This window comes from Bombyx mori, chromosome 8 (genome assembly GCF_030269925.1).
Source record: "Bombyx mori chromosome 8, ASM3026992v2".
NCBI classification, from domain to species: Eukaryota; Metazoa; Arthropoda; class Insecta; order Lepidoptera; family Bombycidae; genus Bombyx; species Bombyx mori.
The window spans coordinates 6,473,664-6,489,579 of NC_085114.1; the positions used below are offsets into that span (position 1 = coordinate 6,473,664).

A 15,916-nucleotide genomic window follows, 5' to 3' on the forward strand; every position below is an offset into this window, starting at 1 on the left:
GTGGGAGACTACGCGAAGGTTCGAGGTTCGCGCGCTTTGATGTCTGTTAAAAAATCGACACAGCTTGGAAAACCACGAATGCAGCGAAAACTTTGGATAATCATTCGCAAATGTCGTCCTACACTTGTGGGTTTGCGTATTCGTGCGCATGTGAGTGACCGATGTAAAGCTTAATAATATTCGTGTATATCTTCCATATCCGTTACCACACGGAAAATTTACTTTTCGACAACATACCGGTTCTACTAAAAAAAATTTTTTTTAAATACGTCCATTGTATCCTGTGGCCCGAGTAATCGGCGTTTAACATTTGGTGTAGTACTGAGCTTTAAATCTATTATTAGATTTTTACATAATTATGTAAACATTTTAAATTCTATAAATATAAAAACTAATCCGCAAGTAGTTGTTCCACAAAAAAATCGAATAGTAAATATATTAAATAAAAACATATCAATGCATAAGATCAAGTATTACTAAAAATTGTGGGCAGCGGCTTGACTGTGCCCGAGATTACTGTGTGCTTAGTGCGAGTTTTTTAACGTTCTCGATAGCGTGAAAGTTAGTTCATATTTGTACGGAATGGGAGTTTTGCCTACGTTTGCCGCTAGGGGCGCTGTTCCAACTGCATACAAAATTGGGTAACTTTTACGCTATCGAGAAAGTTAAAAAACTCGCACTAAGCACACTGATGTCTATGAGCAACGGTGTCTTACTATTAGGTGTGATGTATGCTAGCCTCCTTACCATAGCAATAAAAAAGTGGCCCATTGGACCTTAGTTGGGATTTTTTAAATGTTTTTGAAATTAAAACAAGTTATTTTCATAAAAATGTAGTTTATCGATATTCAGTAGGTATACATTAAATAATTATTATTTAATGACAAAGAGCTAATCATATCACGTTTTGTAAATTTTCCGGGATGTTTTTGAAATTTCGCTAGGAAACATCTAGTTCGTAAGAATTAAATAACAATGAGGTTCAAAACAATTTAATCAATCAGTTTTGCGCGTAACAAAAAATATCAGTATGAATGAGCGGAGTCACTCAAGTATTTTCAAACTTTGATTTTACCACAGCATAGAAACAATTTAATTTTGCTCAGTCGATTGACACAATAAATCATCCAGTTACTATATTTGATTAACATTATAAGAGATGCAATAAACTGTATTTTGAAATATATACTGTTTCAATGGACAGTTCATTTTTAAGCTTGAAAAGATATAAGAGTGTTTCGTTTTGCTATGATATTACAAAGAGGGAATTAATTATTTTGATATAATATCCAGTATGTATGAAGATAAAGGTCGAATGAAAATTCTTTCAAATTAGATTATTTGAGATTTAAATTGTGTTGTAGAAATAACCGAAAATGTATCATGTTACTACACTAAGTTTAAAAATAAGAATTATTTATTACATATATTTCTATTTAATACTGTTGATGTAATGAATAGAGGATCCTAATACAAAGTAACAGTTTTAGTGAAACAATAAAATCTGTGTTAATATGAAGATTATTTGGTCAATGTTTAATGATGATAATATCAAAAGAAGCCTAAGAGAGGATTTTATTACTTAAAATATTTACAGTAACAATGTCATTCAACCTTTACCTGTCATAGTGTTCAAAAAATGTTTCCGCGTTATTCAAATTCTCACATTATCCTTACAAACATGTGTATGGTTACTAATTGAGATTATGGCCTAATATAATGACTCAGCATTCGATGAACGTGGTTTTTTAATCTTCTCTAAGTTTTTGATGACAATGTCGTGGAGTGAGCAGTAACGATTGCGGATCTCGCACATTACCAACCAGAGTGACAAATATTCTTTTTCATCCAATTCCTGGAATCATACATATTATACATCAATTTTCTAAAAACGTTATTTAATGTACATATAATTGTAAACAGAAACAAAACAAGTGTCTTATAGTAGAATTATTTTGTCTGTGCAGTTTGGATCATAAAACATAGCCCGGCTACGGCGGTGAGCATGTTGCGTGGGCGCAACGCCATTATCGATAAAAACAAAAATCGATCGACATTATCGATAAAAACGGGGTGGTATACGAAGGGTGGTGAGACATTGTTATGTTATGAGTCATTTGTTGTACCTACCTGCAAATTATAGTACATATGTCGAAGAGAAATGTGATTTTGTGCATTCGCACTCCTAATATCTTTAGAGACACAATTGCTACTCCTTTGTTTTGTATCAAAATTTGCTTGTTGGCAAAAACATACCAGCACAAGCACGTGTTATTATCAACAATGTGTTAAAAATTTTCACTGAAATGAGAATAGATCCCGAAAAGTTACAAATTGTTAATTTCTGCCGTTCTCGTTAACTTGCTGCGGCGATATGTGGTGTAAGTGTTCGATTAGTGATTTTTCTTTTATTTTTATCACTAACCCACAAAATGACAAAACTAAATACACTACCGATAACGCTTATCGACAACAATAATGCGCATCACTATGCCCGTCCATAAGGCTGGTGAGCGGAAGAGAGAGCGAAATACTCACTGCACCGCTCCAGTTTTTTATGACCCAAACTGCACGGACAAAATAATTTTACTATAGTATACCAATTGTATCAAAAGTGTTGTCATAGCTATAGTTTGGCAGTACCCTGCCATAAAACAATCTATGAGCAAACGTAGGTAGGCAGTGGGTGGACCCTTTACTCAATTACCAAATAATTGAAAGCAATATACTGTCTTTCTTTGTGAGCAGTTAATAAAAATCAATGCAGAGTTGGATATTTAATTATTGTGTTGAATTAAACACCCTAATAATGTTCTCGAGCTCAGATATTCAACAGAACATAATACATTGAGTCAATTATCTGACTTCCTTAATAATACTTTTTGATAAATGCTGCATATGCAAAAGTCGTCGTGGCCTAAAGGATAAGACGTCCGGTGCATTCGTATATAGCGATGCACTGGTGTTCGAATCTCGCTGGCGGGTACCAATTTTTCTAATGAAATACGTACTCAACAAATGTTCACGATTGACTTCCACGGTGAAGGAATAACATCGTGCAATAAAAATCAAACCCGCAAAATTATAATTTGCGTAATTACTGGTGGTAGGACCTCTTGTGAGTCCGCACGGGTAGGTACCACCGCCCCGCCTATTTCTGCCGTGAAGCAGTAATGCGTTTCGGTTTGAAGGGTGGGGCAGCCGTTGTGACTATACTGAGACCTTAGAACTATATCTCAAGGTGTGTGGCGCATTTACGTTGTAGATGTCTATGGGCTCCAGTAACCACTTAACACCAGGTGGGCTGTGAGCTCGTCCACACATCTAAGCAATAAAAAAAAAAAAAAAAAAAAAAAAAAAAAAAAAAAAAAAAAAAAAAAAAAAAAAAAAAAAAAAAAAAAAAAAAAAATATGTGAGCATCTTTAAAAAAACACGAGTAAAGCCATTTATAACACGAAACTAACATTTAAAAAAAATTACTCACCCTAACAGCTCTTCTGTAGTCATCAATGTGGGGGTATTTGGCAACTTTGGATACTATTTTAGCCCTGGATATGAAATATCGTGAGATTTGATCAAAAAAAGCAGCTGCCTCTGATTCTACTGATTGTATCTCTGCCAGTGTATCCTCTTGTATTGAAACACCGAAATTGTTCCCATCCTCAATTTTCGGAATCATAAATGAAATCCACATTTTGAGCTGAAACAATTTAAAAAACACCTGTTATTTCTTCCTTTTTTGTTACTCGAGGTTAATAAATTTATACTATATATAATAAATAGTTTTTTTTTGTGTATCTCAGGAATGTGGACAAGATAGGACTATCATAACAAATTACATTATTATTTTAGCAACGTTTCGGTCTTTTATTAGACCTACCATATTATGGTAAATATGGTAGTTTCGACAATTGTTGTTTTTTGTATTGTAGGTTATCAATTATGTGTAATTTTCAGATGCCTGATGAAGGTCTAATAAAAGACCGAAACGTTGCTAAAATAATAATGTAATTTGTTATGATAGTCCTATCTTGTCCACATTCCTGAGATACACAAAAAATATTTTATAATAATTATGGATGACAATATTGATAATAATAATAAATAGTATTCAGAAAAATATGTTTTAATTAATTCCTTCTATTCAAAATTTATTAAGCTAAGCTAATTCGAAAATATAAAGTAATATAGATTACACATAAGATGAAATGGACACAAAATTACTACTCACTTAACAAATTATAGAAAAAAATTCATGTACATAAAATTTATTATTTTATGGACTATAAAAGAAAGTTTATATATTATATTTATAGGGGTTACATAAATATAGGTATAGAATAAAAGTAGTACTCTATTAGCCTTCATATGTATCTGATTGCAAAATTCTTATATGTTTAAGAGCTTCATACATAAGAATTTGGTACTTGTTTTCAAAACTCTCAAAAAAGTACACTTACTAAGTTTGAATCTTCAACAAGTTCCCTAATGTGTGGCTTAACAAGATGTATAAGATCACTGAGTGGCTTGTTGCAGGGTACTGAACCATTCGGCAGTACATAAACCCGTGTTCCTTCTATGGTTGAGTTGCTGGATAACTCCGATGAGTCCAGTCTTTGACGTTTAGCATTTGGCTCATTGTTTGACGTCGCAGGTGGTGTTGGTATTGGAATGTTTAAATCCTGAAATTAAATCATTATCAAACATCCAAAATGTAAAAATACTTGATTTCATCAGAATATTGTAAGTTATTCTATTTAAGAATAAAGGTAAAAGTACTTTATTATTGCCATTGTGGCAGATGAGCATATGGCTAACCTGATGTTAAGTAGTCACTGTAGCTCAAGGATATCAACAATGCTAGATAATGAGGCAAAGGCTGCCAACTATTCAGGACTCTCAAGTGATGCAATAATGCTAGATTTGAAATCAGTAATGGTTATTATTTATTTTTTTGTTTAACTTTCAAGGGCTTGGTGCCCACCTAGTGTTAAGTGGTTGCCCACCTTCAATCACTAGTTCTAAGGTCTCAATTTCAACAGTACAATGGCTGCTCCACCCTTCAAACTGAAACGCATTACTGCTTCACAACAGAAATAGGCAGGGTGGTGGTGCACACTCACAAGACATCCTAGCATAATCTTTGGCCTATATGTTATCAAGATTTAATGATCAAGCATGTTGCTGTGAGAATAGTTAAATTATTTAACTGTTAAGTTGATTTCTAAATCAGTAGACAAATATTTGTTATACATAATTATTACTATATACACACAGAATTAATCAACTACCTTTTAATGGCATTTCAACATTACTACTGTAATGTATAAGTTTAAATATGTTCACTCCACAATGGGCACAGTACATTTGGGTGTACATGACAGAAATGTTTCTTGAATGTTGTAAAGGGAAAAACTGCTACGGGTTAATAAATTTGATTTTCTAATGAGTGACTAGAGAGAGACTTTGATGATGAATCTAGTGACAGTTTTTAAGAAGAAAAAAACAGGGCATTGATACACAGTCACTTTATAACTCTTTGACCTTATGAAAAGCATCCAGTTCATAAAACAGTTTGAATTTGTTGTTTCATTTATTTATTTCAGTGACAAAAAAAAATATCTTCACCCTCTTTATCATAATCGATGTTAACTGAATTTTGACTAGCCATTTCCAACTGAACACGGAAATTCTCAATTAAAAGAGTAAAAGCGTATACATTGGCCAAAATGCAATGTGCAAAATGCTTTTTCCAAATAAAAATCTGAAGCATAACATTTGCCTTGTTTTTCAAGTATTTGAATTAAAACAGAAGTTGGCATAAGGCATAAATAAGACAGAAAGATAAGACCTGTTTAGTAAAAACATGTTTATAATTCCATTTTAAGCCATTTATAATTCTGAATGTTAAACCCAAAAAGAGAATAAGCTGTTATCCAGCCTTATACCCTTATATACTTATGATGATGAGTGATTATTGCCACTCATAGACATCAGTAATCCCAGGGGTAGAGCCACACCACTGCCTACTGTTAACAATTACAAGATACTAGCTACACATATGTATATTGATGTTGTGAGAAATCTCAGAAGAGATAAAAAGGCTAGCATTAATAGTTTTATAAAATGTATTTTAAACAATTCATTCATATCACATAAGTTTAAAAAGTTGTTTTTTTATATATTAATTAGGTTATATGGATTTACATATTATGACCAATAGTCAAAAAAATTGAGAATATAAAAGGGAAATTTAAGATTTTATGTAACATTTTATGTATATATGTTTAAGTGGAGAGCGTTTATGAGTTTAAAAGACAGTTTATAACAATGTAACTTTTTTGTTTAAAGTTGAATACATATTTTGTTCCTTTAAAAAGATTTTAGAAATAAGGCGACTCTAGGAAAAATAATAGGAAAATCAATTTGACTTTTGAGCCTTAGGAAACTTCTAGAAATACACTATGCGAAATAGAAAGTACTAAATACGAAACTTCTGTACGAAATAGTAATAAGATTGTCGCGATATTCACCTGATGTACGTCCGATAAATTCCGATTTTGAAAGTTTGATGTCTCTAGTAATTCATTTAATTTCACTATCTTTTCTGGGAAACCTTTAATTATCAAATGCTCCGCCTTTAGTTTCAAAGAATCTTTGTAGTCTTGGACCTGAAATACACACGAGCCAATTATGTCGCCACCTGATAATCAAATTCATTGGACGATACAGCAGAACACCATGGCGTGTTGAGGTTATGTTGATTTTGCTCGAAACTTACAGCTCCCATTATGACGACTTGTAACAGATTATTCCCTCTGTAAAATTCAGTGATCAGAAGTGTTATATTCAGAATGTAAAGTGAATGATTTTTCAATTAACAAACGGTAAATTAAAATTATGGTCGCACGCACTGATCAACAGACTACAGACGATACTCGTGTCAAACAAAGCGATATTGTTAAAGCTATTTTATTTAATTTACCTTTTTTGCAACGTCTGTCATTATGAGATGAATTACTTTATAGGGATTTAATAAAGATTAATCCCTTTTTTACTGTTTTTAAACAAAAACCGCACTTTTGCAAAGTTATCAATTACTCGTGTATTATGAATGTATGAATTTTGGTTTTTGTAAGTCTTAAGGTGCGTTCATATTCAAAGACTGACAGTTCAAAACATATTTTACACTAATGTATTTTACGTTTACTTTCTAGATCCTGCATGTGTTTAGTGTTTTTAATTTCTATTTTCCATTTCCTATTTTTTCCTTTCTGCATTCATTTTTATTTTATAAGTCGATAGCATTAGTTTTTTTAATTTCATAGGTACCTACCTACTTAATTGAAAAAGTCCTGATTTATAGAGGTAGTAACGTAAATCAATTATTAAAATTGTGAGAAATATATTATTTGTTTCTAGCTTTCTCAGCTTTATTAATTAACTCTGTGTAGTATATGTATAAATTTAACTGGGAATTACGACAGGAACGAATTTGCGTTTTAAATCCCGCAAATAAGTATCGAATTTTCTAATGAAATACGTACATACCCAATAACTGGCCGTTTTCCAATTACAGCACAAGAGCGCATTATGCGGCATAATGCTCCTAAGCTTCAGCATAATTCGGCATTGTGCGTCACTGAGTCGCATTATGCTCTGTAATTAACCATTACTTAATGGTAGTTTTCCAATTTCAATTTCCAGTAATTGGAAAATGGCCACTAATTACATTTAATTCAGTTCATAAAATATATTTGTTATTAAAAATTTTTTTCACTAAACATACATTTAAAGAGTGATTCTTTTTCTACCTATAGTTATAGCCTATTTCAGCTTCTCCTTGACGTGTAGGTGAGCTCACGGGGCTCAAACCGGGAGTGCTGCTAACATTGGCCTTGGCAAGAGCAGTGCTTCGCAGAATCTACCACCGGATCGGAAAAGGGGCGGGTTCGACGAGAACGGTGACCGGTGCTTGAGGTCTCTAAAATCACTGTTAGTAGATCGGGAGGATCCGAATTGACGTGCTTAGGGCGACGTCGACTGTTTATCATTCGGCCGGCAGAATCGGGTCTTGTGCGACAAAAGTAACTTATTTATAATAGAACAGTAGCAGTAGTTTGTTTATTAATTTTCGTGAATACCGCCATAAACAATTGTTGACATGCGTTGGAGCTAACTAACAATTTTAACATTGAGGAAACAGTTAACTCTAACCAATCTTAGTTAATTAAGTAGTAGCAGGGTTCCACCAATATATTATACGATGTAATACTTGTTCCTAAAAGTATTAACACATGCTCCAATTTGGTCTGGTAGACCAAATTAGCCGCAAATGGAGCAAACCAAATCAGAAGTGTTAACCAGCAGACTGAGGCAGACTTAACTAATAATTACTATGTTCGCAGGACCACGCCACAGACGATCAGATTTGGTTTAGTAGCAAAACAAATTGGTGGTAAGTTCGAACCAAATTGGAGCGTGTGTAAATGCTTTATATTAACGGTATTGTTTATGCCATACTGTTTTAGGTTACATATAGATAATAAATACACTTAATTGGTTACATAAGTGGTTTTTAAAAATGTACAAAATCCTTCATTAGAAATACAACATATGGATAATATGTTACTGCCATCTACAGGAGTAACTAGAAACTAAACGAAGAGAAGCCATCTAGTGGCCGACGCCCATAAACATTTTTGTTGAGTGCTTGAATTGCTTAACTAAATAATACGGGTTAAAGTATGAAATTGCCGATTTATTGTAATAGGTACGGTACGAATTGACTTAGAAGTTTCATAGCATGAGATTTTTAAGTGAAATCTTTTTCAAGTGGTACCTATGATGTTCTTCTTTTAAAAAATATGCAACATTTAATTATCGACTTTCGGTTGTTTTTTTATTCAGCTTAGGCAAGAAAGATGGATACTTCGAAAATTCGATTAATTGTTGAATACGAGCTCCGACGCCGCGACGTGGAACTACCGCTGCAGAAACAGCTGACAATATCAATGTTGCGCAAACGCAAAGAGAGAGAACTGCTAATGAACGCACCTTGTGATTTGGTTTAAACGCTTTCGTGATGGAAATTTTGATTTGAAGATCGAACCATAAGGAAGACCGCCCAGACATGTGAATAACAATGAATTGAAAGAAATAGTGGAAGCCGATCCGAGTCCAACTATCCAGGAATTAGCGGCATGGTTTGACGTATCAACAATATTGACTTATTTGCGCCAAATTAATTAAAAAAAAATGAATCAGTCAGATCTTGCTGCAACGGACTAGGAACCTTTTTTTTCGTGATTTGGACAATTTTCTACGTGATAAAAAGATTTTCAATTTTTCAGTACCTACAAATCAGCAATTTCATACTTTAACCCCTAATATTAAGTGTTATTACCTATCTATGATTGATATCATATTTAAGATTCAAATATTCCAAATAAGATATGACCTAAGGGTCTATGTTACCAGGTCACAAAAAAAAATTGATTCAAATACAATTGAGACTTTTTGGCGGGAACGCAAGGTGTCAAGTTGTGCGATTTGTTTTATTTTGTCTATTTAGTGTTTCTTCAGTTTTAAATGTGTAATATCGGTGTTTTATTAACTGTTTAGTATCTGAGAAAGTGCACAAATGTGGGAAAATGAAACAAAGCCGTTGGACGTAACTTCTCGGGATCCTCCAAAAAAGTCCACTGAAAAAATCTCAGTAAACGATCACCATTCTAGTGAGATTATATTTCATCTCATATTATGTCATCTCATTTCATTTCACTCCATATTATCATTTTTCATAAAAATATGCCATATCATATCATCTCATCTCATTTCAATTCATTTCCTGCCATGCCATGTTTCACATTAAATTAATAAGCTTCATTTCATTTCATAATATCATATTTCATAAAAAATATATATGTAAAAGATTAGGTTGTATGGTGCGATACCCTTGCCTTTCCATTTGGAAAAATAAAACGACTACTACTATTAGATATTGCAATTGAACAAAAATACAATTTTTGTATGTAAATGTATGCATGTATGTTCGATTAAATTAATATTTCTTCGTAAATGACTGATTTTAGATTCAATTTTTCTGGAGCGGAGTCTGAAGTAGAACACAAAGGTTAATTAGGTTTTAAGTTTGAGTGAAAATTGCGCGTCAATCCATTCGCTTTAAACAATTGCTTAATATTGTGTCCCAATTTTATTTTAATAAAACTTAGTATAAGTTCCTAAGTTTTTTCTAGACGATGAAGAAATTAGCTGGCTAGCCAGTGAAGAGGTTAAACCGGATAAACAAATAAAAGAAGTAGATGAAATAAATTTACTTTACCTTGCCTTACTGCCATGCCATGAAACGGTAATAAGACATATTATGCCAACTAAAATTATTGCAGAACTAAAAAATAAAGAATTACAAAATGTTTTGAATACAGCTGAAAAAGAACATAGCGATCTAGTCACAGGAAAATACGAAGGTATGAAAGTGTTTTTTTTTGCTTTTATAGCTTGTTAAACAAGCATAAGGTTCACCTGATGTTGCTTGGTTATCATCGCCCATGTATACATAATACAAGCAATACCAGGGCAATCTCGAGCCGCTGACTACTGCTTAAAAAAATTGAAGTGATTGAATAATGTTAGATTTTAAATTAGCCTTGACTATTTTTGTTTGGTTTACAAGCACTCATTTAGGTATAGAAAAAATTTCACAGCTTCGTTTTGATAAAAATTGTTTTTTTTTTTAAATTTCTCTTCTCTGCACTTTTCAGGTGGACTAAAAATATGGGAATGCACTTACGATTTGTTACAATACCTGATGCATAACAAGGATATAATAGAATTTCAGGATAAAAATGTTTTAGACCTGGGATGTGGAGCAGGAATATTAGGAATATATGCACTGCAAAATGGAGCTAATGTTACATTTCAAGATTATGTAAGTAGTACCACATGTAAAAACTGATCTTTTATGTAATAATTATTGAAAGTGATTTGACAAATGTAAAATAAAATAAAATAAATGTTATAAAAATATCATGAATTATTAGTGATTTTTACAATTTATTTATATATATTTTTCTTTCAGAATAAAGAAGTCTTGGAGAATGTTACTATTCCCAATGTATTAGTAAATATAGAAGAAAAATTCAGAGAAAAAGAGATAAAAAGATGTAAATTTTACTCTGGAGATTGGACTCATTTCAATAATTTTCTACCAAACAATGAACAATTTGATATAATTCTTTCATCTGAGACTATTTATAATGAGTCCAATTATGTTAAAATTATCACATTATTTAAAAACAGATTGAACAATAATGGTAGTGTGTTTTTAGCTGCAAAATCTGTTTATTTTGGTGTTGGTGGTGGCACAAAACAATTTGAAAATACTCTAGAAAAATATGGATCATTAAAATCAAATGTATGTTGGAAAACAGAAACTCCAATATTAAGACAAATTTTGAAAATAACAAAGTAAATACATAAATAAAGGTTGATTATTTTTATCTTTGGATAGTAACATACATTCAGAAATAGGCATTTTTTTTCTATAATAAGTGGGTGAGCTGACTCCCCACCTTGTGTTAAGTAGTCACCAGAGCCAATAGACAACAATGTAAATGCCACCAATCTTGAGACATGAGTTTTAAGCCTCAGTTTTTACAGTAGGATATCTGCCCCAACCGAATCATATTTTGATTCGATTCAAAAACATTTCTGCTGCACAACAGAAGGTACAAACTCGAGTGAATTCATAAGCTACCACCAGTAATATAATTATCCTTATGTTCCACAGAGACCATACTATACTAATTCATTTATAATTGGAATAAAATAAATCTTGAATGAAATATATTGATTTATTACCAATCTTATTATCTAACCATTTTAACCATTCTAACCATTTTAAGAAACACCTCAGTCATCTTGGTTTTCAAAATATGTCCCACTTATGTTTCAGAATCTATGGTGAAAGTCGCTCAAAAACCCACCCATCTTCACCTTCATGTAATAATCTTTCATCAGACACTTCTCCTTTATTGGGTCTTCTGAATTTGATGCGATCATGAAGCCGGTCCCTCTGACCTTGCCAGAATTCGACAGACCTTGGAATTAAGAGATATCCTCCCCTGAAAAGTTTAAATTATTTTGAATTGTTCCAAGCTATGTAGTACATTTGTTAATGATCATATTAAAATTAAAGTACCAGTAGCTTGGTTTCGGAACTTCTTTACCAGGTATCATATATTGCTGTTCAAGAAGCTTTTCTCTTTCACACAGAACATCTCTGGACTCTATTGGAGTACTTTGGTAGCTTGCACATGCAGCAATCTGGCTGACTACTGGTCGTGTATGAAAATATTTTGTAGAATCATCTTCTGAAAGTTTTTCTACTCTGCCCTCAATTCTCACTGATCTATTCAGTATTTCCCAATAAAATGTGGCAGCAACGTTAGGATTCCCTTCCTTTATTACAAAAAATACATTAGTTGCATTGTTACAGTAACTATTTTGTGAATATGTTGTCACTAGTTTTTAAATTTCCAGAAAGATATTTAAGAACATGGAATATAGTGTGATTTTTCCAATTTTAAGTCTCTTCAGCTAATGTTTATTAAAATTTTATGAATTTGTTAAACTTTTTAAAGCTTTTACCACATCTTTTCTTCAGTCTCGTATGACTATTTTTTATTTTTTATGCATTTTTATATAATTTCGGATGAATCTAACTGGATAATTTACTGCTTTATCAATGTAAAACATGTTAAATGCTAAAATGACTTACTATATCTTTAGCCTTTTTACTTCCATAGTTTGTGTAAAATTTGAATCCTTCTTTACCATAACCCTTGCACAAAACAAACCGAGCTGATGGAAAACCTTCCCTAAAACAAAACATTAAACTATCACATTGCTATCAATGAAAGAAGGTAAGGAATATTTATATTATTTTTAACTTAGTTTTTCAACCAGAATAACCAAGATTTGCAATCTTAAATCATCAAATTATAACTAAATACCTGAATATCAGCAATTACTAAAAAAAAAAAAAAAATATTGTAACATAAATTCACTCAAGGTAGATAATTATTTGGAGTATGTATCATCTGAAAATACTCTGTATTTTGAGCCTGTGTGTATTCTGGATAATAATAATTATTACTTATTCACTTACTGTGAAACTGTAGCTAGACACATTGCATTGGGCTCCAGAATTTCTTTCCTAGCACAAGCTTCTTCAAACCAAGATTTGAATTGTCCAAAAGGTTCTTTAGATACAAGGTGTTTCTCTAAAAAGGTTTCATCTTTTTCTTTATACTTAATTCTCATACCTGTAAAAACAACAGAACAAAGAAAACATTCTAATACAAATACAGAGAGCATTCCTATTCAAAATGTTACTTAATAAAAAACTTACCACCAATATCAATACTCATGTTGCGGATGTATTTCAAGTTAGGGCTTAGTAAAACTGATTTTCTGATCAAAACAACACAGTTATTCAGCATTTAGTGAAATCTAGTTACCGTTCAAGGTTAATTATTATTAGGTTAGTAATAAAATTATGTAACTTGTATAATTAACGTAAAGTGAAATTCTAATAAATTATTATGATTTTATATTGTACCGTACCTAACGTCGTGACTTGTACGGAATCAGGTAGTTTGGTCTTTTTAAACCTAGTATTTATATCAGTTTTGTTTGTATAATTAGTTTTTTATTACAATTGTTTGTAAAAAAAATTTTTCCTATTTGTCATTTTGATTATTTATATATTTATTTATATGTGATATAGGTTTAAATTTTTTTAATTTTTATTAACGTTGTGTATTTAGTGTGGAATGATCATTTATATAGTTTATGTTCGATAGATACTATACATAATTAAGTCTGATTCTCTAGACAACACGGGTAAAAATTATGCTGGCTGTGGCATATTCGAGTCAATACCTTTAACAAACATAAAAAAATACCAACTTAGCACATCACTAACTGCGCCTTTTTGGCGGGAACGCGAAGAGCGAAGCTGCGTGAATTGTTTTACTTTGTCTATTTAGTGTTAATTCAGGTTTAAATAATAATAATAATATTTATTCATTCAAGCCTCTTAAAATACAAACACGTACAAAAATACTTAACACTAGTATAATAATATACATGTGTAGCAAACCGACCGGTACGTCACTCTCGCGGCCGTATGCCCGCTCGCTATACATAGTTAGCATCTATGTCAATCTTTTCAACAGTGTATAATCTATGTTCCGGGCGCTTCCGTTTTGAGTGTGAATAGCGTGCGCCCGCGTCTAAATGTAATTATTGTTTAAAATTGAAATTGTTTGTGATAAAGGAAGATTAAAATTCGAAATTCGATATTGGTGACTAACCCATAGTTTTAAATACCCCTGAGATCTACCCCTCACTATATCTGGCTGCCCAACGTTTCCTAATTTTTTTCTTGCTTGGACTAACAAAATGGCGCGCACGCTTTTGTGAAAAATTTGCTAACTATTGTATGCTGTTGGTGCTTAATTGTAAAGAATGCCTTTAACTAGAAATCAAGATCGCCAGCAACGTCGCGAAGACGACGCTATTCCTGCTGCAGATGCAAATGCCAACGAAAATCACGAGGAGCATGATAGCCCCCATGATCGCCCCCACGCCGAATCACGTAGCAACAATTCTACGTTCAACCTGGATGATGTTTCAGCGTTGATGGCCTCGCTGCAACGTTCGCAGGCCGAAACATTTAAGAACATTATGTCGTACGTGATGGAACAAAGATCGTCGACTCCGGCACCTCCGCCGATGCCCCCAGTGAACGTAGATGGTACCTTGGCGCGTTGCAGAGCTTCTTTCAGCGGTGCACCTGGTGAATCTGTTGAGGCCTTCATAGATGCAATTGAAAGCTATACAGAATGCGTTCAAGTATCTGACGCTAACATCATACGAGGCCTAGCCATGCTTTTGTCTGCTGACGCAGCTACGTGGTGGCTAGGATTAAAGCATCACATCTCCACTTGGAACGAAGCCAAAGAAAATTTAATATATGCATATGGCACCCGCCTTCCACCACATAGAATATATTTGGAAATATTTGCTTCCCCGCAGGATAACGAAAACACAGACAAGTTTGTTGCTCGTATTCGTGCGCTTATGGCAAAGCTACCGCGGGATGATATTACTGAAAAAGTACAACTTGATATGATATACGGGTTGCTTCATAATAGAATACGCACAAGATTGCGCCGTGAACAAATCACATCTTTCAATTCATTATTAAACCATGCTCGGAATATAGAAGATTCGATAGAGGAGACTCAATCGAGACCAGTGTCGTCCACTAGTGGTGTGCGTTCGATCCGTGCCCAGCCGGCCCAGGCTGCGAGTCGGCCTGAACCGTGCGCCGCTCGTGCGAGTGCCCCGGCGCCGCGCGCGCGCTTTCCAAACTCCGCCGCGGCCGTCCTGCCCGCCACCGCTGTGCCTGTCGCTGTCGCCCAGCCTACCGTTGCCACGCCTGCCGCTGCTGTGCCAGGTTCTGCAGAGCAATTCGTGACCACGAAGAAACAGCGTCCAGTGTGCTCCTACTGCAAACGGTTTGGACATGCACGGGAACAGTGCCGTAAGTTAAACAACCGAGGTGAGCAAAGTCAATCTAACTTTTCCGAGGGTGTGCAAAATGACAATAATGCGTTTTATAGTGTTCAGTGTAATGTTAATAATACTAACACAATTAGTTCTAATTTACCTGTTCAGAATGCAATGTATGATGTTAAGCAGCATGACAAAAATAATTTTCTGAGTAATTTTGAATGTCAAAATTTTTGTAACCGGGATGCAAATATTAATTATGCTACCATTAACAGAGGCCCTACTTCCAGAAAATCTTATTTTCATGCCT

The 15,916-nt window shown here is 33.5% G+C and overlaps 3 protein-coding genes across 6 annotated transcripts; 1 reads left to right on the top strand and 2 right to left on the bottom strand.

The window, feature by feature from the left end:
* Positions 1 to 817: 817 nt before the first annotated feature.
* On the bottom strand, positions 818 to 7,337 carry LOC101742315 (proteasome activator complex subunit 3). Of its 2 annotated transcripts, XM_038012530.2 has the most exons (6): positions 6,986 to 7,280; positions 6,782 to 6,818; positions 6,534 to 6,671; positions 4,461 to 4,682; positions 3,485 to 3,700; positions 818 to 1,855 (listed from the first exon to the last, which is right to left on the bottom strand). In XM_038012530.2, the coding sequence occupies exons 2-6, from the start codon at positions 6,788 to 6,790 to the stop codon at positions 1,712 to 1,714; spliced, it is 729 nt and encodes a 242-aa protein (XP_037868458.1). In that variant the 5' UTR covers positions 6,791 to 6,818; positions 6,986 to 7,280; the 3' UTR covers positions 818 to 1,711. The 2 variants fall into 2 exon arrangements, with proteins under 2 accessions (XP_037868458.1, XP_037868457.1); XM_038012529.2 differs by lacking the exon at positions 6,782 to 6,818 and having other exon boundaries at positions 6,986 to 7,337.
* Positions 7,338 to 9,516: 2,179 nt separating this feature from the next.
* LOC101741737 (histidine protein methyltransferase 1 homolog) lies at positions 9,517 to 11,867 on the top strand. Of its 2 annotated transcripts, none has more exons than XM_062669699.1 (4): positions 9,517 to 9,737; positions 10,260 to 10,490; positions 10,785 to 10,951; positions 11,102 to 11,867. In XM_062669699.1, the coding sequence occupies exons 1-4, from the start codon at positions 9,644 to 9,646 to the stop codon at positions 11,492 to 11,494; spliced, it is 885 nt and encodes a 294-aa protein (XP_062525683.1). In that variant the 5' UTR covers positions 9,517 to 9,643; the 3' UTR covers positions 11,495 to 11,867. The 2 variants fall into 2 exon arrangements, with proteins under 2 accessions (XP_062525683.1, XP_004932074.2); XM_004932017.5 differs by lacking the exon at positions 9,517 to 9,737 and adding an exon at positions 9,951 to 10,135.
* Positions 11,858 to 13,716, bottom strand: Pnpo (pyridoxine 5'-phosphate oxidase). Of its 2 annotated transcripts, none has more exons than XM_038012255.2 (5): positions 13,651 to 13,716; positions 13,193 to 13,349; positions 12,803 to 12,902; positions 12,224 to 12,483; positions 11,858 to 12,146 (listed from the first exon to the last, which is right to left on the bottom strand). In XM_038012255.2, the coding sequence occupies exons 2-5, from the start codon at positions 13,345 to 13,347 to the stop codon at positions 11,981 to 11,983; spliced, it is 681 nt and encodes a 226-aa protein (XP_037868183.1). In that variant the 5' UTR covers positions 13,348 to 13,349; positions 13,651 to 13,716; the 3' UTR covers positions 11,858 to 11,980. The 2 variants fall into 2 exon arrangements, with proteins under 2 accessions (XP_037868183.1, NP_001037442.1); NM_001043977.1 differs by lacking the exon at positions 13,651 to 13,716 and adding an exon at positions 13,436 to 13,553 and having other exon boundaries at positions 11,960 to 12,146.
* Between the last annotated feature and the right edge of the window lie 2,200 nt (positions 13,717 to 15,916).